We start from the raw sequence: 26,884 nt of genomic DNA on the forward strand, positions 1-26,884 counted from the left end.
AAGGTGAAGATGTTTACTAATTTTTCAACTTAAATCTAAAACATATTTCCATAACTGTAAAAAAGATTAATACAGGATTCTTTTAAGGATTTAAAAGAATTCTTTATCGAAGGTATCGCATCCACAAGTATGTGAAATCAGGTTCTTCTTCTAGTCCAATTAGCAACTGAGGATCTTCAAATCCTAATCAGATATGTTAAGAGTATGGTTAATTTTAAAATTTTAAAGGGAAAGTTGTTTGAAGGAATCTTACATCTAGAACCATTTCATAATGGTATTTTGTAAGTATTCCTAATCTAATCTTACAAAAACAGAGGTTTTTATTAATGTGTATTAACATTCTTTTTATTACTATTCCTTCTTAAAACATAAGTTCAGGTCATATTTGATAGTAAAAAAAAATACAAAGAAAAAAGAAAAAAAGCACAATTAGTACTTATGTAATGGTAAAGTTATGGGAAAGACAAAACAGAAGCCTACTCTGTTTTCCTACATAAAGGAAGGAAAATACCTTCATGTTACACTTCAGTGTGCTCCCTCACTATAGGAAATATATAATTTGCTCAATTTTTCAAGTAATTTAAACAACGCAATAATTTTCTGGTTTTACACAGAATGTGTTAATGGCTCAATAGAGGTTAATTTTTCCCACTGAAATAATTTCTTTTTTTGCTCCCATCTCCTCCCTGTGGGTCATGACTATAAATTACAACTTAGCCAGATAAAGAAAATAGCTATCAGTATCTGAAAACTCTAATTTTCTGCCTAGTGAACTGAGTTCAGTAGTGAGAAACTTTGTAAAAAGGGAAATCTTTCCTGGTTTCATTTGATTTTTGTACAATTTGCATTGCTTCTCCGAAAAAGACAAAGTTAATTCCTAAGGCTTAATATGATTATTCTGCTTTAAAGGTAATTTTGAAGATACAGTAGATGATTTAAAAAAAAATGCACACTGCTGAGCACGAAGTCAACTGTGGTTATCTGTGATTCTTGCCCATTTTCGTTAATGCGAATGGACCGTGGCACATGCCCCAGTGCCCAGTATGTAGTAAGCGCTCAACAGATGCTACTGAATTGAATGAATGTGCCTGCCTCTGTCCTGTGGGCACCTGCGGTGTGCTTCCATTTCCAATGACTGCTTTATCCCAAATGGGCTCTGGCCCTGTTGGTACCTTACCTCTTAATTTGTCTTCTCAGCACCTGCTTCTGGCTTGATTCTAAGTTCTGAACCTGGTTTTATGAGTTTCAGTGAGATTTGACCTTAGTCACTCTTACAGCTCTGTTCTGGGAAAGGCTGGTTAAATTAGGGAAAGGTCAGCTATTTTCAATATTTCAGAGATGCAATGTAAATATTTTGAATTTTAAGTATCACCAATTATAGCAACTTAAGATCTTTAAATAAATCCTAATCAGATGTATCACAAGTACATTTAATTTAAAAAATTAAAAGAGAAGGTTGTTTGAAGGAATTTTTTGTTTAATATCACTTAGGAATGGCATTTCCATAACAATTTTTTCAACTATTCTCCTCTAAAAACACTGCCTTTTATTTAAGATTTCTAATTAAGGGCTACTAACACTGTTACCATTCCAATTCTTTTTTGAATGTAATTTCAGTTTATATTACATAATAAACAAAACAATTAGTATTTATGTAATCCTAGCAATATCAACTTGCTGAGCCTGGTTCAACTGGGAAAATGCTACAGTGCAGGCCAGGTAAGAAATGGTCAACATATACTAATTCTGCAATGGTTTTCCAATTAAGTCGGTCAACAAGAGTAGGAGGATAGGAGAAGGCAATATGTTTTAGAAATCTTGGTACAGTTAATTAAAGAGAAAATAAGTAAAAAGTAGTTGTGATCTTCCAAATTGACTAAGATATAGAAAGAGTATGAAAATGTTCTTTGTCTGATTCTGTATTGAGGCCCATTAAATTTAAATCCTGGTCTTAAATACAAAGGCTTTCCCACTGTGGTCCTTTGGTACAACACTCATGAACAATACAGATCTACCTAAACCAGGGACAAGAAGTCAAAACTCCAAGTGTCACCTCAAGTCATTTCTACAATTTTTATTTTCCCCTTCAAATCAAACATTTAACATGTACATAAAATAGCTATAATTTAAATATTCCACATTTTATTGAGAAACAAGAGAAATTACTTCCCAAGAAGGGGAAAACTGTTTTTTAAAATGTAAAGTTTCTAAGGCAATTCTTTGTTTCTAAAGCAGTTTAAACATATGTTACAAATTTTATCTTCATAACTCAGAGATGGGCAGGGTCAATTCTTTTAAAATTTATTTTCTTTTGTTTATGGAAGAGGAAGCAGACATTCAATTATTTGCTCAGCCTCAGAGTGGGGAGTGCCATTCTGTATACCTCTGCATAAAAATGATACTGCAACCTGTGTGGGTAACGCCTTTATTATACAGCTTCTTCCTGGAGATCTCTCGTAGTAAAGGTTCAAATTACTGGGTAATATCCAAGTGTCCTTTTACTAAAATATCACTAAGTGGTCACTGTGGCTTCTAAGAGGGTAGTATCAATCGCAAAACTTAAGTCCTAGTTCTTCCTCCCAAATTGGAGGAAAAAAAAAAAAAAACTATAAGGAGGGATTAAGAGGATGGGGGAGGTATTTGCTATTTTTTCCCCAAATTCTATCATTTGGATTCCACTGGAACAAATAAAAAGAACTCAAGGAGCCTGTACGGTATCTAAAGTGCTGTATCTAAGTATGAATTTATCAAACTTCCTTAAAACCTTGCACCACCTACTCCCTCAGCTAATTTGCTGTAAGTGACTTTTCATTCTTGCTGATCATCATGATGCCCTTCTAGAGTTGTATTCTTTCATCTTTTGCTTTCACATTTTTACTGTTAGAAAAGTAAACATTTTTTATAAAGATGCACTATCTTGTCAAATGTCAGTGATTTAATGGAGCTAAAGGCTCCACTGCAAACTTGGAAGACTCCACAGAGGTTTAAGACTAAAGGCTTTGTACCTGTAAGGAGAAAATACATTTCTCACTCTTCCTTAGGGATCGTTCTTTGCTATGTGACGTGTAAGAGTTCACCGTTAATAAGCAACATGGTACAGAGAGGACAGCGATGTTTTTGTAAAGGTAACGTTATAGTTGACAAGTTCAAATAGGACCAACCTGAGGGTAAAATGGAAACAATTCACATTGCTTTGTGAGAGTTCTAAGCATCCTTTTTTGGTGTTAACCTGTTCTCTTGATGTGGATTCAGTTTATAGCACTGGAAAGCTGTGAGTGAGAGAGGGAGTGTGAGCATGTGCACAGATAATTTTAGGATAATTTCAGGTGGTTCTGAAGTCTTGGACATTCATGATTTTTCCCTGCTCCTTTGTCCCAGAACAGCAATTACTGAGTGGCTGAGGTGGGGGAGAGCTCTGGAAAATATGTGTATATATTTTACATGTATTTGCTCATCTCTAGAAAAATCATTATTGGTTTTTCTCTCTTTCCTATGTAAGAAGTTAAGATGGGCAGTGAGTGTATATACCGAGGAATCAGGTTAAAAGAAAAAAAATACTTTACTAGATATGTGTATCTTTAGAGAACAAAATATTACATGAAAAATTTGGGGGGCTTGAAAGACTGGGATCTTTTTCTATTGGCTACAGAATTTTCTGCCTTTCCAACCATTAATAAGTTCATATTGTGGCTCCCTATGGTGTCATAAGCTGCTAAAATCATCATTTAATACCTCTAAGACCAGGAGTAACAACAGCACGCAATTCCCCTCACTGAACCTGGCCAAATCACCCTGTTCCTTCCACTGGTGCTCAGGGCCCGATACCTTTGCCGGCTGTCAATCTCACTGTGGAACTTTCCCAAGCACTGCACCAAATGGCCACAGCAGCCGCTAACATCTGGCTGTCTAAGCTGACCCACTGCCAAACTGCCTAATACCTAACTATGTATTTTATTTTAAAACTCCCAAGAAAACACCTCCAGGAAAAGAATAAACTCTTTCAGAATCTTGTCTCTGTTTTTTTCTATTCCTAGTTACCTAGACTGCTTTGTCCCTTTTGGAAAACTCATCTCGAAAACCTCAACAGTCCTAACGGCCACTGACCTGCCCTGTTCGTAAAGCATTTTCTTCCCACGTCTCTGTCAGAGATTTGCCATCCTCCCCCAGAAGTGCTCCACCAGCGAGTCCTGCCAGTGCTTCCTTCTCACCCCACGCGTCAGGCCTTCTCCTTGATTGGACCAATTCCATTTGTGGGCAGCCCCTGGTTGCCATCCCTTATACACGATCCATCCCAGCTGTCTTCTCCTCTAGCTGGTACCCTCCACGAGCCACTGCATAGCGCCAAGGAACAGACCTGCCTAAGCCAGTGTGTGTAGGTTTCTCCTACTGTGAAGAACGTTATAAAAAGACCTGGTCTATTTATGAGAAAGGCTGAGATTTCTCCTTCCAGTATTAGGGACTTAATCTGACCCCAGGGTCCTTGCTCAGCTCCCCCTCCACGCCTCCTGAGTATGGACCTGCTCTAGCCAGGCCGGGCCCTCACGGAGCTGTGTCCTCAGGTCCAGCCTCCATCCTCCCACTCCTCCACGTCAACCTAAATGCCCTCTCATCCTTCAAAGGCTTGACTTTGCCATTGGATTCCAGTCAATTTAGCAGTTTTCATTATCGGTGTCAAATCATTATCAAGAATATCAAATCATGTAAGTTATATGATCCTGATTACACTCCCAGTACAAGTTCTGTGAGAGCCACCTCACGTCCTGTGACTCTTGGGGACGTCTCTGTGCCACTAGGCGTGAAGCAGACATTAAAGAGCTGAAGAGTTAGTAGCTTTCAGCTTTGTATGAGGAAGAATCTTCTTCCCGAGGGTCCTCTGAGCCTGATAGGCTACATGTAATTTTTATCACACACAGGAAATGAAACACAGGAAGATAAAAATTTTAAATAAAGCTTTAGATTAATATCAAGATGTTAAAGAGGTACTTCAGGATGGTAATGGCAATTTTTTAAAAATATGAAGTTCATTCCTTAAAAAAAAAAAAAATAGAGATTATCCAATTTCTTTCCCATTAGGGCAACAGAAATTCAAATTAGAGTTTCAACTTAGAATGGCCAAAAGTTAATTATTTAGAGTATAGCAAGATAACTGTTAAATTATAATGTACTCTTCCTAGATATCCTAAAGCCAGAGCTGTTGCCGTACTTTTCGATGGGTAAAAACGGTTGGGATCTGCTGTCACTCCGCAAGAGGCAGTACAGCTTCTGTGTTAAGTGCACAGAGTTGCATTGCCTGAGCTGTCTGGGTTCAAATCCCAGCTCCGCCTCTTCCTTCCAACTGGGTGTCCTTGGACAAGTGACTTCCTGCTTTCCTGTCTCAGTGGAGTGAACTCTAACATAAGAATGGATATTAATCCAATCTCTTTCACATGATTATTATGAGGATTAAAATGAGAATATACACTAAAGTTCTTGGCATAATGAGCACAAAATCAGCATTCAATATTTATTTTTAAGAGTTAAAGGATCATCTGCTAAGCCTTGTTAAAGAATAGTCAATGTTTTCCCTGTCACACCAGTGGCTTAGGGAGTTCAGATTCAAAGATACTACCTTTCCAAACTCACAAAACTTTGATTCGGGAAGGTTGTTACAAGGAATAAAAACAACAAAATATGGATTACTTGGCACTGTGCCTGGTACCTGAAGAGTGCTCAATAGGTGTTTTAATAGGAGCAGGTGGGACACAGAACAAAGCATTTTTTCATAACTGCTCTTTAAACACAAACCAAACTATTCTATTAGTACCAATGAAGAGAGTTACTTTTTCAATCTCAGGTTACAATTCAGATGGGAAGAGCAGGCACATTAATACCAACACAGCTCATGAACATTTTGTTATAAACAGGAAATTTCCTAAACTAGTTTTTAAGAAAGTCATGAGTCAGGTGACCCATAGTTGTCCTTGGGTTGGCTGCTAGACAGCTGAGGGCCACTTAACTGGCTGGCCTCTCCAAAGGTCTTGGGGCATATATTCTCTGCAGCAACCCCATTCCTGGCTCTGTTTTTCTCTTTCTTGCTCTAATCTTCCCTTTCTCCTGCTTGTCGTTACACTTATTTTAAATTTCATTTGAATTCAGGGAAACCTGTGAGCTGCCTTGGTTTTTTTTCCAAGAACAAGATGGGGTGTAAACAAACACATAAAGATGGAGAATAACTTTGAAAATTACATACTGTGCTCCTGATTCAGACTATTTACATTTGCCAGGTGAAGTGCACCTTGATTTGAAATTTTAAGCTACAAGAAGCTCTCTTTGCGTAACACTAATTTACTTTTGGTGCACATGTCCCTATTTCTAATCATTTTCTAATAAATTATTTCAACATATTTTCTACTTCAGAGAGACAAATAAATGACATAGTGACAGAAACAAGGGTGAACCCCACACACACATTTCAGTTGTTACCCAACAGCCAAGCAACTAATGTTGCTTTAGCACCTGCTACAGCTGGGCACTGCCTCTGCCCTGGTTAGCAAATCAAATCCCCTCCATAGCACGTTTGGTTTTGGGCTCTGGACTGGCTAAGGTTCAGTAATAGTCAAAGCATAATGATAAGAACCGAAACTGGGACTGAAAGCTACACCTTCAGTAATGTCTTCAGTTCACCAAAGTAGTCAACAGAGACCAAGTGATTAAGACTTTTCTGTGTGCAACTTGGGAAGGAAGGAGCCAGACAGTAATTCACACACACATGCTATGCACACAGTAAGTGTCCTCAATTTGTTTTCTAAGGTTCTAACCTCAGCCTACTCTTTATTTCTCTGAATACTCATTTCTTGAGTATTTGCATACACTTCAGTGGATGACGATCCTAAAATCTTTATTTTCAATCTTGCCTTGTTCCCCAAGCTACGGAATCCCACATCCAACTTCCTGTTAGACACACCTGAATGTCCCCATAGCCATTTCAAACTCCTCCCAAAGCAAACCTCATCCCAATCCTCTTTATCCTGGCAATCCTTTTTATTTTCCACAGCATCTACCACCTTTTCATATGTTACATAAGTAACTCATTTCTTATGTTCACTCTCCTCACCACCCCTCACTAGAATGTAAGCCCCACCAGGACAGGGATCTTTTTCTATTTCACTCACCTGATCTTTGTCCAAGATGTCCCTGGGTATGCTTAGAATGATGCCTGGCATATATAGTAGGTTTTGAGTAAATGCTTGATGGATAAGAGAACCTTTCCTCCAGTGCTCCCACTCCAGTATCCCCAATCTTGGCACAAGGCATCAACAGCCGAGCCTGGGGAGTCAGCCTAGATCCTCACTTCCAATGCAGAGCTGCCAACGTTACTTTCCAGATAGTCTTGTCATCTGTCCCCTCCTCTCAATCCCTAACACTGCTGGCCTAGCTCTATCCTAGGTCCTCTCTTGCCCAAGTGATGAATGCGCCATTCTCCCTTTAAATAAGTACACCTCTCAACGGCCAGCTCTTAAACGTAAAACGGAGCCCACCATTCCACTGCGTGAAAACATTTGGAGGTTCCGTTTTGCCTTAGGATGAATTCAGGCCCCCCTTGAAGTCTAGGACCTGGTCCCAACCTGCTCGCTTAGCCTCCGTTTCTATCACCTCACATCTCAAATTTGACACAGTGGTAACACAAAATTGCTTCTGGTGCCCTGTGCAGACAGCCTGTCCTTATCCCCGCTGAGCACTGCCAATTCTAATCTTTCGAGATTCAGTTGTGGGGGGCAATTCTTTGAGAAGTCTTCCCTGACCTTCCAGGGTGGCCTAAATGTCATGGCTCTGCGTGTTACCATAGCAACCAACCGAAAGGCTATAAAAAAATCTGGGCAAACATTTGCCATTAACATTAAAGCCTTATGCTTATGTAAGGAGGAAGAGAATGTTCATAAAAATCATAGATATAACCTACTGGGTAGGTATGTATTTAAGCTCTTACAGTAAGTAATTAGAGTCAGGTTACCTGGTTCCTAATTTCTGGTAAAGGGGGAGGAAAAAAAAAAAACACCTCAACTTAATCTTTAAAGTGTTTCATGAGAAAACTGAGCCAGAGCAGTTCTTGGTTTCCTACCTCTGATGTCGCAAGTATTTCAGTAGTGACAAGGGACTTGGATGCCCATTAGCTTCCTGCACATAGTTCATGGGAACACTAGGGCTTATCTTAGAACATTATCTGAAGACATCTAATAAATATAGATTAGATTATTTCCTTGCTTTATCATTTCCTGAATTGTATATTGCCAGCTATAAGGGGATAGGTGTACTAGAATGATTACATAATACCATCCTGATTTAGCTGTGTCCACTAAATTCAAGTTCTCCGTTTTGTGGCACAACTGTCCACGCACCCCCCACCCCCAACACGCATCTCCCACTTGCTCACACCCTCGGTTGCTCTTCCCTCTCACCCACGAGCACACACACACACAGAGCACTGCCAGGCATGACCAGGGTTATGACACAGTGACACACTCCCTCCTTCTGGACCTGTTGAGTCTACTGATTAAGTTCAGAGAAGCAAAGAAATTATGCATCAACCATTCCATTTCCTTAAATACATGTTCTCCCATAAGATAACCAATCAATAAATTTACAGATTTTTGAAATGTATGCTGTGAAATACACATAAAAGCAACAAGGTACTCGTTCATAGGCTTGGTTATCTTAAAATACCACATATTTGAAAAATCTTAAGATTAACCTGCAATTATGTCTTTTTAAAGCAATTTCTCATTTCAAGAAACAGACATGTCTCGTCTCTCAAGGGAAATGTCTGAGTGTGGAAGCTGGTATCATACAATTCGGCTGATCTGACCAAGAGAGGGACTCTTCAGCCTAACAGGTCTGCTTACAAAAATACAAATCCAGTTGACTTCACATAATAATGAACTCTCTTCTCTTCCTCTTTTACAGCCTTTTAACTATTTAGTGATTTGTTGTCTCCGTGTCTTCCAGACACTGCGTATGTACTGAAGATCTGAAAAGGAAATTAGGTTATAAAATAGTGTGCTGAATCTACTCAACTCTGTTCACTGAGGGAGCACAAAGTAAAAAACACAGATGAGATGAAACCAACAGCATTTTACAGCTGGAAAGAGACTGAGGTAGTAAAAATTCTGACTGGAATTAGAAATTACAGATTCTCGGGCAAGTTCTGTTGATGATAATTTACTGGTTATGTGGGGAAGTTATTTAACCTTGATTGCTCTTAAGCCACAAAGATACGTTTGTGTGCATGTTCAAATATTTATTTGATGGCCACTAACCATCCACAGGCTTGATAGGTTCTGGAGATAAGAGGCTGTTCTGCCCTAAGGACTTCTGCCAGGGGAGCCAGAAGCCTAGGTGATGGCTGTCAACATTCTCTCACCTGTGCGACTCCCAAAGGTGAGGCTGCCCCAGGCACCCACAGACCTCATCACGTGACTCAATCTCAACAGCTTTGTCCACACTGGAAAAGCCCCTCCAGGAAATTGTCATTGACCTCCATCTTCCCCCACCCAATTCCCCACAGACACCCTTTGAGAATTGCTAGTCTAGAAGGGTCTTACCCCTTCAAAGACCAGCTCTAGGGACAAAATAACATATTACAAGAAAATGAAGATCTAATGAAAAAAAAAATGAAGGGCTGAAAAATGAAGCACTACCAAAGTAATGGGATGGTGTTATTCACATCACTTCTCTGCATAGACATTACCCGAGAACTTTAGCATATGTTCCTAGACAGAAAGAATGATCTAATATTTTGATGTCACTCTATAATCTATAAATCTGCATGAACATTGTGTTTTCATGTAACCTTCAACAGCAATGTTCAGGGAGGGCAGTACTCCTTTCTCCACTTAGAGACAAAGAAACTGAGGCCCAGAGAAGTTAAATACCTCGCCTCAATCTCACGCCTGGTGAGCAGGCTCAGAAATTAAAGATGAGTGTTCTGACTCTCCAGTCTGATTTCTACCCCAAAGAAGAACCTTATTTTTCTTTTTAAGACTGAAAGGTCTTGAAAATATTCAAGGCAAATAAGCGATTCAAACTGAAAAATAAAATTATAAACTTTTCATTTGTAAGGTATGATACTATAGCTGTTAACCGACATTACTGGCAAATAAAAGGTACATGGGGAGAGAGTTTTAAGTGCTTTTATATTAAATGTTTCAGAAGAAAAAAATAAGCACACAAATACATCCCATTAAATAGAACACAAATAACATAATTTATAACTTAAAAAATAATTTCTAGTCTCCATATACAGTTACCACTATGCCATTATGGCAAGCTTTGGAGTGACGTATTCTAGAGTGTAAGCCTTGAGGCCGTGAACTCAGAGCTCAGGCTACCCCTTGTCCTCCCCTCTGCTCTCTAGGGAGCATCTCCATGTTCTGTCCTTGGTGCTGCGATTTCCTTGCAGTTACCAGTTCCCCTCACCCCAGCTCCCTCTACCCACTGTCTGCTAGGAATTCTCTGCTCTTGCACTTTAAGGAGGAGCTTAGGGATATTAAGGAAAATCAGAAAACAAACTTAGTAATCATTTAAATACACAGACATATAATACATCCATATGTATGTACATACGTACACAGTCCCATATACACCCAGACTAAGTACCTAACAGCATCTTCTCAGTGCTCAGGTTACTTCCTTTACTAGGATCTAGTAGGCATGAAAAGATTATCATATAGGGCAGAATTTTTATGAGCTCAAGATCTGATACAGTAAAATGGAAAGAATATATTATGAGATTTAGAGTTAAGACTTTAGGCTGAGTCTAGATTTGGAGTCATGAGACTTTAGTATGGGTCTAAATCTGGCCTTATGATTTGGAATAGACTGGTTGACTAGGTCTGATCCTAAATGTCTTCATCTGGAAAAGAGGAATAAAAATCACACCCATATGCCATTATTTTGTAAAATGAGTGTTTCAAACTCTAAAAAGTATTATTAAAAATAATCCCTTATTCAAAAAGCCCTGATACAAAGCCATATTTCTCACATATTTATACACACACTCTCTCAGGTACACACAGGATAAAAGAGCAAAAAAATACAAAATACAAAAACATGAAGACAAATAGGTCTCTATACTCATGAAGTTTAAATTTACAGCCTGTTTCATGAAGGTGAGTGATAAAACTCTAATTCTCAAATAAATAGAGAATAAACTATATTACTAAAGTCTCAAAAGGCATTCATCAAGTTTCATTATCCACTGACTGACCAGTTTTCCAACGAAACATTTAGGCTTTTCCATTATGTATTTATACCTTAATTGCAGAAATAATTCCTCAGGTACTTCCACAGAAACTACATAAAACAAACAACAACAACAAAAAACTAAGTGAGAACTTCTAGAAAAGTTTTTGCTGCAGAAGTAGAGAAGGGCAAATTCTGCAAATTGCTAACCTGTGGGTTCTGACGGGAAGGCTGGCCCATGGCAGGGCCCACTAGAGGCTTCCACTGTCCACTCCCAAATGTCCTTCCCTACCTTGATTTTTACACAGCACTTAGTTTATTCACTCATTAGTGAACTCAGGAAAGGGAGTTTTATATTAGGAAGGTGCCAGAAATAAATTTCAACAATTTATCTCTTACTGAGCCAATCACACAATTAAGGAAAGAGAAGCGGGGAGGGAGCGATGAGAAGAAAAGCCTTAAAAAAATAAACTGACTTCAGTAGTGCACAAATTTACTCTTCTCGCCTTCTGAAAATCAGTGTTCTGGTAACAGAACCCATGTTTTCCTAAGGAACATGCCCTTCCCCATCTTTGGTCTAGATGGTTCCGCTGTCCGACTCCAGCCAGAACCCGCCTATCCGACCACTGTGTTCCCCAGCCACGGTGACCGGAGCAGAGGGGGGCATATGAGCCAAGTTCAATCTGTGGAGATTCCACGGGGAGCTTTACAGGAACTGGTAGGCATAGAAAACCTCTGTTTAATGGAGGCCCCGTCGCTGTCTCAGCACCATGACAGAACATGCATGAGAACAGAGTCAGAATAAAACCAAGCAATGGACAGAGGGGGACCGGGTTCAAATGATCTGGCTTAAGACCATGGCTTGCCTGAAGCCAAGTCTACTCTAGCACTTTACAGTATGTGGGTCAATGAATTTCCACTGGTGCTTAAGCCAGTTTGTTGAATTTTCTGTCATTTGTAACCAAGAGCCTATATCCTGAGAAAGAATTAGTGAGCTATTACGACAAATTCAATGCTGAATTTAAGGACTACCAAACAATTAACAGTGTAAATAATGTACTATCAGTTAAATAACGCAAAATCCATCCCAGTAGCAAAGAAATAATTACTTGATTAGCTTTTTCATCCCACAACTAAAGATACTACCTGTGGTCTCTGGCAAAACAAAGGGGAAAGTCACTTATGTTTAAGTTTCTGAAGCAGAAATTCACCTCTCAGTAAATGCCCCTAAGAAATAAACCTTAGGGAGCACCTTAGTGTACATAAGTGCCAATTACAAAACAATACTTTTACTGATAGCAAAAATTCTACACTTTCACCAGACATAGTTTTCAACTTCAATAAAACCATCCAGCCTAAGTCTGATGATGTTAATTAGCTGCTTATAAGTGAGGGTGGGGAAAGACAAAAACAAACTAAACACTATTTCCCCTTAAGAAACACAATTACTTGCACAGAAGCACAAGCTAGCCTAAATACACATGGTGAATCTCAGGCAAAATTTTCATTTAACGTACATGTTTGGAAACCTCCAGTAGGAAATAAAGGTAGGACTCAAATGAAGTAGCTGCTAAATAAAATTATTCTGTATGGAACCCAACTTACATCACAGACTTGATCCTGATATAAATGTTTTCATTTCCCACAAACACATATTTATACAGACATGCAGAAAAGGAAGAGATGATGCATTCTGTGTGTGTCTAGTAAAAATGCTACTCCAGATTACACAAATTAAATTTACAATGGCACAGACTTGTTTTTCTAAGTCTCACTAAAAACCAAACTGAACAAACAAATAATAGCAAAAAAGACTTTTTAACTGGTTGATCCTTGCTCATGATCTCAAATTTTACTCATTAAATATTGCTTGGTGGAAAATCTCCTGGTTGGTTTTTAGATAAGGCACTATTACTATTTATCGCTGACAGATTACATCAAAAATATTTTTGAAGAATTCCCAATCATGCTATAGTGTTAACTGTGCAAGTAAACTACATGCTAGAAAAAAATATGCAAAAGGAACACCCACATGAACATTTACCTTCCACTGCTCTTTTGAAGAAAACTTTGCAGCTGCCACAGGTTACTACCCCATAATGACATCCTGAAGCCTCATCCCCACACACCAAACATATTTTGGAAGGTCTTGAGGATCCAGTAGAGACACTTCGTAAAGTAGAGCTGGGGAAAGAAATCAAGATTTAAATAACTACACTGTAATGGCACATTTAATATGCTGTACAGCTTAGCTCAAAATTTCTCAATAATCACGGTTCCATAAATGAATTCAGTATGTAGTGGTCATATACTATCTGACTTAACAAAATGAAGATAAAATCCTATCAGCGGAGTAACACTATCGAGGATGTTATATAGTAAAGCTTCTTCTTGGTACTGAGAAATAATCACTCAAACTTTTTTCCTTCTTTTCCTCTTTTTGAGAAATTTTACAAAAAAAAACAAAACAAAACATTATTTGCACTCTAGGTGGGCAGTGAGAACAATCTGGAACCAAGTCATCACAGAAGTATTTTCTGTCCTTTTATTTTTGCATCAAAGAGCTATTCAACACTCTTCACTCAGACTCAGATAATATATCTCAATTATGCTGGATTATAAAAAAAACAGAACTTCTCTTTCTAAAATAATCCACCAGTTAAGAAATTTTTTTTTCTTGCCTCAACTGCCAACAGTTTTATCCCTCTAAGAGACTGCATTTTTCCTTGTTACCTTATATAGGTATGATCAAACTGCTTCATTTTGCTTACTAATTTGAAGAGACTCAGTCAATACTAAAACAAAAAGTCATACACAGTAAATATCTCAGGTATCTTTCATGGTAAGAAACTGAGGGGCTCTGGGCAACAGTGTCTAGGGACAAATGTAATCCTGTAGGCAGCAATCTCAGTATCTTTTAAGGGGAACCTTCTCAAGTATATTATACAGTACTGTGTTAGTTAATATGTGCTGAATGAAATGTTTTCAAGTGTAACAGGAATAGTTCAGTGACAGTTAAGATGTATATCGAGCAGGCAAAGGAGTTCATTTTTTTCATACATAGTCCACGTGCATTTATTGAGTATTTATCTAATGGTCCTGTGCAAGGTACTGAGGAAACAAACATTAAAAACCCACTCTCTGCCCTCAAACTTACCAGGGACATAAGCTATTGTGGCAAGTGCTATGGTGCAGGGTACAGAGGTGGGACACCCTGGGTTCACCCCTCCATACCGGGAAGGGTCCAAGTAAAGAAGTCAGAAAACGCTTCCCCACATGTGACAGTTGAACTGAGTTTTGAAGCATGACCAGGTGATTGCCAGGCTAAGAAAGGGGTCAAAAGAGGAAGAATGTGAGCTGGACACGTTTGGAGAACTCTGAGTAGGGTTCTACGCCACCTCCATCACCTTGCTGTCAAAGCTTCCACCTGCACGTGAAGCAGCAGGCAGATGGAAAAAAGACGAAGGAAATCCCCCCCAAATACTAAAATGATTATGTTACAGTGACGATTTCTCTATTTTTCAAGTCACCTAAATTGTGATAATACTGTGTTAATATTTTTCTAAACTATTTTAAACGTTTGAACTCTACTCTCACCAAAAACAGACGAAGGAACAAACTCCTCCGCTGCTCAGAGAACCGTAGCACGACTGACTTTCTAGAAAACGACTTCTTAAATCAAGGGCTGAAACAATGTTCTCCAAATTGTTTCTCCTTCTGAGAAAAGTGCTCTTTATTATTTTTATTAGCATCCTTTGACTTCTTTATGGCATTGAAAACATTCCATTTCACCGCCAGTAACTTCTTCAACATATCGCCCATAAAACTCAATTCGTACTGTCTGACTCATCTTACACTTCACAGGGAAATGCCACAAATTTGTAAATATTTAGACGATATAACTTAAAATCATCATTAAAATGTAATTGCTTTTTCACAACTACAAGCATACACGGGATTTTTATCCGACATGTTTGTGGGCTTTGGTCTTGGTCCTAATACTTTATGGCCTCTTAGCTTCAGTCTTTGGAACTCCTCTCTTGTCCTATCCAAACTTACTTTCAAAGTTACCTCATTTAGTCTCTTGGCTTTAAATATTATCAACATGCTGAGGATTTCCAAATGTTTATCTCCAGCCCAGTCCCTCCCCAGAATTTCAGATCTATTTATTCAACTGCCTGCTTGACATCTCCACCTGGGTGTCTAACATACACCTCAAACTTAACCTGTCCAAAACTTTGCCCATCTTTTCCCTGCCTCCAAACCAACTCATTTCAGACTTCTTTACCTCAGAGTTAATGGCAACTATTATGCGTCGGACTGTTTCCTCCACAAATTCCTATGTTGAAGTCCTAACCCCCAGTTCCTCAGAATGTGACCTTATTTGGGACTGGGGTTACTGTAGGTGTAATTCATTAAGATGAGGTCACACTGGAATAGGGTGGGCCCCTAATCCAATATCACTGGTGTCCTTATAAAAAGGGGAAATTGGGGCACAGACACCTACACAAGGAGAATGCTATGTTCTAGATGCAGGCAGAGGTCAGGGGATGCCTGTATGAGCCAAGCACTGCCAGCAAACCACCGGAAGCTGGGAGAGAGAGAGGGAAGAGATTGTTTATCACAGTGCTCAGAAGGAACCAACCCAGCTAACACCTTAATCTCAGACTTCTGGCCTCCAAAACCATGAGACAATAAATTTCCATAGTTCAAGCCACCTGGTTTGTGGTACCGTGTTGAGGCAGCCTAGCAAACTGACCAAGCAATTCTTTCCTTCTGGTTGCTCAGATGAAAAAACATGGACTCATCTCTGACTCCTCTCTCTCTTTCAAACAGTACCCCCCACTCTGTTAAATGCTACTCACTTCACCTTCAGTTTCTGATCACTCCCCACACATCCTCCTCTGGCACCATCTAGATCAAGCTATCAACACCTCTTACCTGGATTCCGTAAAAGCTTCCCAGCTGATCTTCCTGTTTCTCTTTGCTCCCTTCCTTCCCCCATAGCCAGAATAACCCTTATTCATTCATTCCTTTGCTGAAAGTCATCCAGGGGTTTTTCCTCATGCTCAGAGCCAAAGTCAGAGTCATCCCTATGACCACAGGGCCACGATCTAGCCCCCGAGACCTCTCTAACCGCTCTCCCGTGCCTACTCCACCTCTGAAACATCGCTAGCCTGGCTGGCGCTCAAACACACCAGGCGTGCACCCACCTAGGGGCTTTTGCACTTGCTGTCCCCTCGTCACCTAGACATCTATGTAGCCCCCTCCCTCAGGTCTTTACTCAAACATCACTTCCTCAATGAGGCCTTCCCTGACCACCCCTCCCCCCAGAACCCCCTCCTCTCTTTTCTGCTTCATTTTTCTTTATAGCCCATGTTACCACGGAACATGCTGTTTTCTTCTGTTTATTGTTTGTCTCATCCACACAAGCAAGTATCCATAAACTCAACATGGGCCACGATTTTCATGTGTTATTTGCTGCTGTGTCCCCAGAACATGGAACAGCACCTGGCTCACAGTAGCACCCAATCAACACTTGTCACCATAAAACCCACCATGTCATCAATTCTGATGTCCTACTGCAGTCATTATATAAAGGAATGTGACTTGTTCTTAGTTGTTTTGAGAGTGAAAGTATGTAGTTGGACCAAACTAAGAGAAGTTGAAGAGAAAGACCAGCGTTAAAAAATGCATTGTGAAATCCATATTAAAATAAATTTAATTACAAAATTAAAGAAAACATGAATTCTTTTTCCTTCTGTTCACTAACATCCCTCAGTGACAAATTAGCAAATCTGCCTCCACAGTGCCTTCAATGGCTCTCTGCCTCTTCTCTTTCTCTAACACTGTACTGAGCTCCTTCTTGTCCCAACAATGCCTCCTTCTATGTTTCAGGCATTTTCTCATCTTTCTTAATCACTAACTTCAGAGTTCTACCTTTGCCCATCTTTTTTATTATTTCTACACTCCACCCTTTAATGATCTTATCTACTATCCCAGCTTCAAACAGCTCTCCTGGTGAATGCCTTTCCAAATCTTTACAGCCGGCTCTGACCTTTCCCCAGTGTTCCCATGTCACGTTTGCCCTTCTTCTATGTACCCTCTTGCCTCTGCATTCTATTAGCTTCTTAAACATACTGTGTTCAAAACCATATTTACCCTCTTTTTTCCAGATTTTGGTGTCCTGGAAGTATACTGCCATCTGCTAGTTAGCCAGGTTCAAACCCTGTATTCCTCCTCAACTATCCTATCTAATCAGTTACCAAGTCCTTCTTGGTCCAGCTTTGCAAACTGTCATATCACTTTTGTGCACCCCACTGCTGGTAACTTTGGTTCAAGCCCTTGTTACTTACTAAGAGTTCTTTCCTAATTCTAGCCTCTCCTTCCAATTCATTCTATAGTGACGGACAAATCAACGTGATGACAGAGAGTTCTGACTGTATTACTTCCACACTTGGAAATCTTTAATCATCCCTACAAAATGTCATCATAAATAAAAACCTCAGTAGAGGACACTTAAATCCTTCTCCTTACTACCAACCTTCTCTTGCAGGGTCTCCTCATAACGTCTAACCTTATGCTCAGCACCCTCCAACACCCCCGTGGTGTTGTTCTGGCCAAGCACCGTTTACATAACCCAGCATTTCCTCTCATGGAAGCTCCATCCACCCTGAAAGAGCCCTGATGTTCTCCCAGCAGGAACTACCACTCTCCCTTCTCCTAACCCGCCTTTGTGTTTTGCTAACCCCTCTCCTTCAGCAGTCATCACTTTTGCCCTTGCATTAGTGACCTGTGTACTCATCCTAATCCCTTGAGGGCAAAAGCTTTATTGCATGCGTCCCCGTGCTCTCACTGCCATTAGCCTAGTTGGTACTACTTATTGAGTGAATGAAATCACACTCCTAATCTCATTACAATAGAGCATAAATCTACAAAAGGCAATTTTACAGAAGGTAAATTAATGAGGTCAAGGTTATCAGTTCAATTCCCATACAGTTCATTTAGCTTTGCACAGGGTCGGGGGGTGGGGGGTGGGGGACCAGGAACAGGGACTATTCTCAAAGCTCAGCCAGCTGTCTCACAAACATATGCGTTATTCACATAAGAGACAGGCCACAAAGTGTGGATGGGCTTGGAAAACTCTTGTCTCTATTGACACTCTATCATGTGGTTATCTTTGAAAGATGGCACATAGTTGGAAGGTTATAGGCAACCAGTTTTGAGAAATATATTTATACATTTTAGAGGAGAGGGAAGGAGGGAAGGAGGGAAGAGAGGTCAGCAGATCCTGAACTCAATCCTTTCTTGGACACTACTGAGTGTTATCAAAATAAATACAAAGCATTAACTGTTTAGTGATTTGAATGTCAGAATTCGGCTGTAGGGTATAATGTGTTTACTAAACATCTACACATAGGATGTAAGGCCCAAACAGAAGGCCAAATACGCAGGAGTCCAAGACAGGAACACAAGCTCAGTGAGGAGGCCTAGGCTCTAGCTTTAACTCAGCCATTAACTGGTGAAACCTTAGCAAAACCACCTTTCCTCTTTGGGCCATAATTCTCACCATGAAGAGGTTGAATAGATGATCCCTAAGATCCTTTTCAAGATATCCTTTTAAGATTCAGATCGGTATAAAAGATAAATGGAACAGCCTGTCATGATCAATTTTAATTCACACTGAGTTTTGAGCTCAAAAACAATGCATTATGATACATAGAAAATAAACATTGGTCAACCTGGATCAAGCATAACAAATGCAAAAAAAATATTCTTTGTAGGTCAGTTAATTATATGGCACTTAAAATCTTTTCTTGCAGCTATATGAGCATACCTATGCTGATTTAGGTTAAAAATGTCTATGTAAATGTATGCATTAAATGGTATTCTACCCCCTCAAAAAAAAAGCCATTTTAATATTGATGAGTTAGAAAAACTACCCAAACTGGTCACTTCTGGTCTTGGTAATCCAAGAAACACTGTTCACAGAAAGAAGTTTATCACCAATGAAGATTGTTCATAGGATTTTATACATATGTGAAAATATTATAAAGTAGAAATGAGTGAACATTATGTTTCCATTACTAAAGACAGTATTTCTTAGGGAAACATGAGCAACCTGCAACTATTCACAGTATCAAACATAATAGCTTTAATGACTCAGTGAAGAGATAGAGAAGATTAATCAAAGGTTTATACTGATTTTGGTGCTACTTGGGAGAGACACACTAACTAGCCAATCATCAAAAATACTTATTGGGCTATCTTTTCCCCCAAAAGAGTTGGGTGCTTAGGGAGAAGGAATAAAAGCTATGCAAGAAAAAAAAGATTTTTTACAAATCAAAAAATGACTGGAGAAACTGGCTCACTGAGAATCTATAACGCACCACGTTGTTCCAGGACCTTTCCCATCTTCACAGTCGTTACATAACAAAACAGTAGTGACTGATCCACTCTCAGTGATCAGAAATTCTTCCTATAAAAAATACTTCGTTTCATTTCTTAAACTTGCTCATGAATTAAACAAACTCATCTTTTGTACTATCACTTAATCAAATATGAGCTTCTACCACCACCACCTTCTAGGGTTTTTTATTTTCCACTGTAATCAATGCAGGCATTCATTCCGCTGTCCAGAGCAGAGTAAGAATTTAGAGGAATATATAAACTATACTTCAGTAAACATCCTTACATACTGATATAAATATGCTAGTGTGTTTAAATTATTTACTGATTAAGCTATTTACTGAAAGCCTACTGTCTAGGCTCCACTCTCCTAGGCACCCAGCAAAACAAGAAAGAGAATGTCCTTATCTTCGTGGAGTTTCTATAATAGTAGGGAATAGAGAGATGATACACATAGCAGCAGGTACTCTGGAGAAAAGGCAGAGACTGAGATTGGATGGGGAGGGTGGCAGGGAAGAGAATTCATTAGAGAGGGCAGCCTTAGAGGGCCCCTGTGGGGAGACTGAATTGACAAAGTAGCAGCCATGTGAAGATGCCAAACAAAGGAAGGGGCAAGTGCAAAGTCCCTGACGCAGGAACAAATACGACACGTTCCAGAGACAGAAATGAGGGCAATATGGCCGAAATGTAGTCAACAAGGAGGAAAGAGTTAAGAGGTGGTAGCGTGAGAGGGCCAAGAAGGTGGGGCTGGCTCACGTGGGTTTTGAAGGCCATGGTAAAGAGGCAGAATGTTATTCTAAGTCCACCGGGGTGCTGTGAACACGGGAGTGTTTTAAGGAGACTGGTGACATATGATTAACATTTAAAAATCTTACTCTGGCTGGTGCATGGGAAATGGACTGCAGGAGCAAGTGACGCTGGAGGTGGGGAGGCCAGCCAGAGATGCGGGGTAAAGCAGTACCGGCAGTGAGCAGCAGCTAGTTCAGAGAATAAGACTGTCAGTAAAACTGGATGGTGGGACTGTTGGCTGGTATGTAAGACTGGAGGAAGAGCAGGTGGGGTTTGTTTTGGACGTGATGGCTGCAGAACAGCATATATAGGTTCGTATGTTCCTATTTCTGTAAATAATAAAATCAATAAGAGTAAATGATAATCTATCCATAGGAAAAACTGGGGGCAGTATATACCAGGCTTATTTAACCATTCTGTGCCACAGGTTCCTCATCTGTAAAGTAGTGATAACAAAAGTCCCACTGTTTTCGGGTGCTGTAGATTAAATTGCTCAATATATTTAAGTGGTATTTAAATTCTGGCTATTACTAATTAGTATTACTGTTGGATCTATAATTCTTTTTGTTTTTGTTTTTTTCCAGTTTATTTTTGTTTATTTTTTGTAGAGGTGTGGTCTCACTATGTTGCCCAGGTTGGACTTGAACTCCTGGCCTCAAGCAATCCTCCCGCCTCAGCCTCCCGAGTAGCTGGGACTACAGTGCACGCCATTGCACTCAGCTGGATCTGTAATTCTTAATGGTGGCTGCCATAACAGTGGAACTACAGGTAATTCTACCATTCTATATTTTTCTGTATAGCTTTTAAGTTGTATACGCATGTATAACATTGGTTAATAGCAGAAGAAAGAGTTTTTAAAAATGTATTTTAAAATACTAGTACTACAATAGCCATATTGTTTGTTTACTGTTTAGGCAGTGCTTTGTGTACATATGGATTTCAGGATTCCTTGTAAGAATTCTGGCTCCCCTGGTGTCTGCAGTGTGTAGGTTAGAACAACCACATTAGATCATTAGGATAAACAACTGAGATTCAAATATATACTCTTTTATATAAAGAACACTACATCTAAGAAACATACGGATTTGGAGAACACTTCATATAAAAAAATACATTTCACAAACATAAATCAACCTTTAACAACTGGTTTACTGAAATCCTTATTTTCACCCACACATAAAATATGCTTTAAAAAACTCTTTGCTATTTCCTTTTGTTTTGAAAAGCTTATATTTTGAGGCATAATATTTAACATGAAGTAGCTCATTCTAATTTTCCCATTATTTAGGGGGATTATTTGGGAGTGTTTATTGGTGATGTATTTTCTTTTATGATATTGTCTTTGGTAATAAATGAATCATGCATGTTTTGAGGGATAAGTCATAACTAATAAGGTTCATCTTCTTAAGCCATGGTTCCTAATTCACTACAGACAGGAATTAAAGAATCAATGCACATCTCACAATCTGAGTTGTGTGAATAAAATTACAGCTAAAGTTACCTGACACTGAGAAAATTCAAGGACATAAATATGTTGGAAAATAAAATTTAAAAGCATAGTCATAATTAACTTATCTTCCACAATTTACTTTTTTGTTTGCCTGGGTAGGGGGCAAGATGAAAATGGAGCTGGGCCAAGAAAAATGACAGAAGTCCAGATGACAGCAAAGCATGCTGGGCTCCAGAACTCAACCAACTGCACTCTAGAGACAAGCACGGAAGATGGCCCAAGTCACAAATAGTCTCAAACACGAGGTTAAGCAGTTAGAAATGATTCTAGAACAAAGAGTTGAAACATCTGGTAGGCAACTGAAAACGTGGCATGAAAAATGAAGAGATAGGTACAAAAATCTACCATGTTAAAGGACACAATTAAGTGACTGATTACAACTTTTAGTATATAAAGATACAGACAACGGGGAAAAAAAGGCCTGATGAACTGAAAAAAAAACTAGGGACCATTGGACAGGTCTAGCTTGATAAGCTTGTTCAACAAGAAAAAGGTTGGAACATAAAAGATAAGTTATCCTCAGGGAGCAAGGATTCCGGGTTTTTTCATAGAACAGAGAACAAACGAGCCTACCCAGGGAAAACTGAAATAAGGAAGAAAGGATCCTAGACAGAGAGCTACAGAAAACCAACATTTCTGGTTAGGTAGGGAAAGAACTTGCTAACAAATTTGAAGAACAAAAACCAAAGAAGTGGAAGGCAAGATAATGTCGAGTCTTGGAATCAAAGGGAAGGGAACATCAACCATCGACTGTGTGTTTAACAGTGTCAAATGCCACTAGGATGACAGGACTTAAGGTTGATCACTGGGAAGTGGTAATCATTGATATTGCTGATCTTAGCGATGGTAGTTTTTAAGCACATATGAGTATGTATAAGATGCATATACAAATTTGGCAGGGCAGAGTGGCTCACACCTGTAATCCCAGTACTCTGGGAGGCGAAGGCAGGGGGACAGCTTGAGCCCTGCAGTTCAAGACCAGTCTGTCCAACATAGCAAAACCCGTCTCTACAAAAAATACAAAAAATTAGCTCGGCATAGCTGTGTGCACTTGCAGTCCCAACTATTCAGGAGGCAGAGATAAGAGGATTGCTTAAGCCTGGGAGATTGAGGTTGCAGTGAGCTATGATTGTACCACTGCACTCCAGCCTGGGTGGCAAGCAAGACCCTGCTCACAAAAAAAAAAAAAAAAATAGAGCATATATAAACTATATTGAAGTGAAAAGTACTCCACATCTTTTCTATTAAGGAGTTTCCACAGTCAGGGAAGTTGTTTTGTCATGTAACCATACCTAGCAGTAGTATACACTTGAGCATACACAGCGTTTCTAAAAAGATCTAACATCAAATCATCTCCAGAAACATTCACTGAGTATGTATATGCCAATTAGCAGTTGTTAATACAATGAGCAAATCTACATACAAAAAAAACCTGCCACATTTTATTTGCCTCTGCAACCACTGGCATGTGTGAGTGCATCTGTGTACATTATAAGTTATTCAGAATCCCCTGGGAAGGAACCATTAACTTATTGCCAAAGTATGTTTTAAGGAGATTACTACTAAATGCTTGCATGTTTTTAAATACAGTGACTCTGCTTTTAAAAATTCCATGTGTGTGTATATATAACATAATTTAACTTTTTCCCCTTGTACAACTCTTATGTTAAGATGCAGACTTAGATGCTGATACAGACGGCAGGAGACTCTAAGGTCTGAGGGGCACTGGACCTAGCTGTGGACCTTGAACCTGAGCTATTTAGAAGTTATTGATTTCAGTGTGTTTTATGTTTACTACATTTTCAAAAAGTTGATGTAAAACATGCTTCATCATGGCCCTTTCTGAGTAATCGAATATGGCTTCTTCCTATAAATTTAATTAATGAGTCAAAGCTTCAAACAACTTTTTCCCTAAGTGGTTTTTCTTGCATTCTGGAAATAATCGTTTTCATTGCCTATGGTATTGCGCTCTGATTCACCAACTCAATTCAGCTATCACTGCTGCTGTTACTCCCACACAAGATCATAGAAGCTTTCCTGTCGACTGGCACCCTCTCTTCTACCTCCCTCATACTAAATTTTTTCACACAGGATCAAAGGATATCCTTTACTATTCTAGGAATTTACATGTGATAGGGTTTAGATAAGCTCATTCCAAAATCTATAAATGTTCCACAGTCATTAACAACAACTAATGACAATGTCACGGTACTTCTGCTAACATGACTTTGTGCTGTATTTACTTCAAACCTACTCAATACCTGACTTTTGGCAGAATTACCACCCCTCAAAATATTAAATGTGGCATCTTAATAGGATATCAAAAATCCTAAGGAATGCCTATATTCACAAGTTCAAATAAATGAATTTTTTAACACTTCAGTTTCTGAATAATCAATGACATATCACGTGAGAGCCAGAGGAAAAAAATGAGTAAAAACTCCCAGGCAATAAATTTATTTTCTTAGAGTTCATTCTATAATTGTGAAATTACATATCTGCTTTCAGTTCAGCCTAACATTCTGAAGTCATCTTTCAGTAAAGGTATAAGTAATCTATGAGAAAAAAAATTTCTTCCCTTTCATGCATTAGCTTATAACAGGTAAAAAAATATGTCCCTTTTCAAAGCACTATAATGAATTTTTCTAATCACCAAAAGTTTTCCTGGTAACTACAGTATAATCACACCCACAAAAGGGCAACACTGTCCTTATTCTGCTTAGAGGCAAGATGACTTGTACCTGGCTCCCACGGGCAGGCATTGCCAAAAAGAGTATCCTTGTCAAGAGCTGCAAAATGCCTCTCAGGGGATACACCAGCTCACTGGGAATCTATGAACACACACACACACACACACACACACACACACACACACACACACACACACAGAGTGAGACATACATACACTCATACAAAAATCCTCTGCAGTGTCCTGATTTGTTGTTCTTCAGGTATTTTTCATTAAGAATTCCCCAGTAGAAAATGGCAAAAGCATTATATAAGAGTCACCATAGAGCCCTAGTCAGTAGATTTTGATGACTGAGTATGAAAAGACATTCAGAGTCAACTTCTCTACCCCACCTCCAACACCCTTCAGCATTGATGAATCAATGCTCTACTGTTCCAACAACAGCTTCCTGTGCTCACCTGCGAATGTCCTACAGAGCCCCCTTTGAAAATCCTCCCTTCTCAAGCACAATTTGTAGGATCAAGCCATATGAAATAGCTGTTTTTCTGCTGTTTTCAAATTCCTGATTGCAAAATCAGGAATTTCTTATGGTTCAATTGAACACATTTCTGGTTTTAATGATAAAACCAGGGTTTGCCATAGGACAGCATTTCCAATTTAATAAAATGATTCTTTGCTATTATGTGGGCAACAGCAAGTACTCTGCTAGCTACGGTGGTCACAGGCCTTCACGGGTAACACGCTGAAGTACTGAGGTGACGTTAGATACTGTTCCTCCCTCCCAGATGGCAGAGTTCCCTTCCAGTACACATTCTCCACCAGTATTGGCCATTATTGTTAAAATTTTTATTTTTATTTTTATTATTTGTTAATAAACAAATTATTGATTTGTTGTTTTTTCTCTGATCAGCTTCACTGTTTCTACTTTTAAGTGAAAAATAAATATTTGTTTACAAAAATGCCTTTATGCTCATTTCCCCACTTGGCATGAACAGAACAATGAAGGAATCCTAAGTACTTTCTTTGGGTCTTTGTTTTTCTTAGGGTTTGGAGTTTGGGGCTGTTTCTTTGATTTCCTCCCTCCAATAGTATTTGAAGCCTAAGGTTTCAGAAAGGCTCTTCTTTGGCTGCTAAGATTTTTGGGACACGTGTGCTAACACAAAGCCCCTGAACCAGTGCCGTTCCATGTGTTCAACACGAAGGTACATAAAAATATAGTATTTATTTCCTTAGCTACCATCTTTTCTAGATACCTTGTCCTTTACCCTACTTTTAAGGAAAATAAAGCAAAAAAAAAAAATCTACTAAATACCCTGCCTCTTCCCATCTCTGACCCCTTTCCTCCCACCACTTTGCCTCCTTTCATACATATTTTGACTTTGAGAAAAAAAAATCTATCACTATTACAAGAGGTATGGGTATACTTGGTCCCTATCAGAGCAGATATTAAAATTATTTCAACATTTAGTTTTAATTAAAAGGACTATTTACATATTTGCCAGCAGTTGGAGTGGAAGAAGGAAGACCTAATCAGGGTCCACCTTTTCTCTAGCCAGTTTGCTAGCTAACTAGTACCTCCTCCCTTACTTTATCTCTGTTGCTGTCCTGGGATTAAGGAACAGGAATAGTTACCTTCAAATATTCCCTCTAAGCCTGTAGACTGTTTTGCTCAATAAGCAGGCACTGAAACAACTGTCTCGTCTCTCTGTTCATTTAGTCAACACAGTTACTGAGCACCTAATATACATCAGGCACTGGTCTAGGTCTCTGATACATATCAGCTAATGAAATATACTAAAATCCTGACATTTAGATCTCAGATTCTAGTGCCAGGGACTCGGTGGGGGGAGGGGGTACAGACAAATCCCTATTGGAAAGTAAAGGAATATTAATATATACATTAACTTCTGTAACAATTTCATATTACTTTCCTCACTCTTACAAAAATATACCAAGTCTGCTTAAAATAGCCTTTTTTCAGAGCAAGAAAAACCAAAATGTAAGTTCTAAATTCAGTTAATGCAATGTAACATCTATTTCTTATAAATGAGATGAAAATCATAGATATTCAAGAAACTGCTCTCAAGAGTATTGAGTCAGGATTTAAATACTTACATACTTTTATTGCTTAAGCCTGGGGTGTGTGTGTATATGTGTGAAAATATCCTTTGAATTTATTTAAGCAAATATTGTAGTCTTTTCTTGCTTTCAGTGAGATACGGTAGTCCTTCAAATAAAAAGACATTCATATTTTTACTACTGACTTTCAT

The 26,884-nt window shown here is 39.0% G+C and overlaps 1 protein-coding gene across 3 annotated transcripts in view; it reads right to left on the reverse strand.

The window, feature by feature from the left end:
- Positions 1–26,884, reverse strand: part of NR3C2 (nuclear receptor subfamily 3 group C member 2) — a 325,725-nt gene that overhangs the window by 152,404 nt on the left and 146,437 nt on the right. For all 3 annotated transcript variants that reach the window (XM_045552097.1, XM_045552095.1, XM_045552096.1), the window contains exon 3: positions 13,262–13,401. In XM_045552097.1, the coding sequence (XP_045408053.1) occupies positions 13,262–13,401 (140 nt within the window). The remainder of the gene's footprint in view (positions 1–13,261; positions 13,402–26,884) is intronic.

Source organism: Lemur catta, chromosome 5, assembly GCF_020740605.2.
Source record: "Lemur catta isolate mLemCat1 chromosome 5, mLemCat1.pri, whole genome shotgun sequence".
Lineage (NCBI taxonomy): Eukaryota > Metazoa > Chordata > Mammalia > Primates > Lemuridae > Lemur > Lemur catta.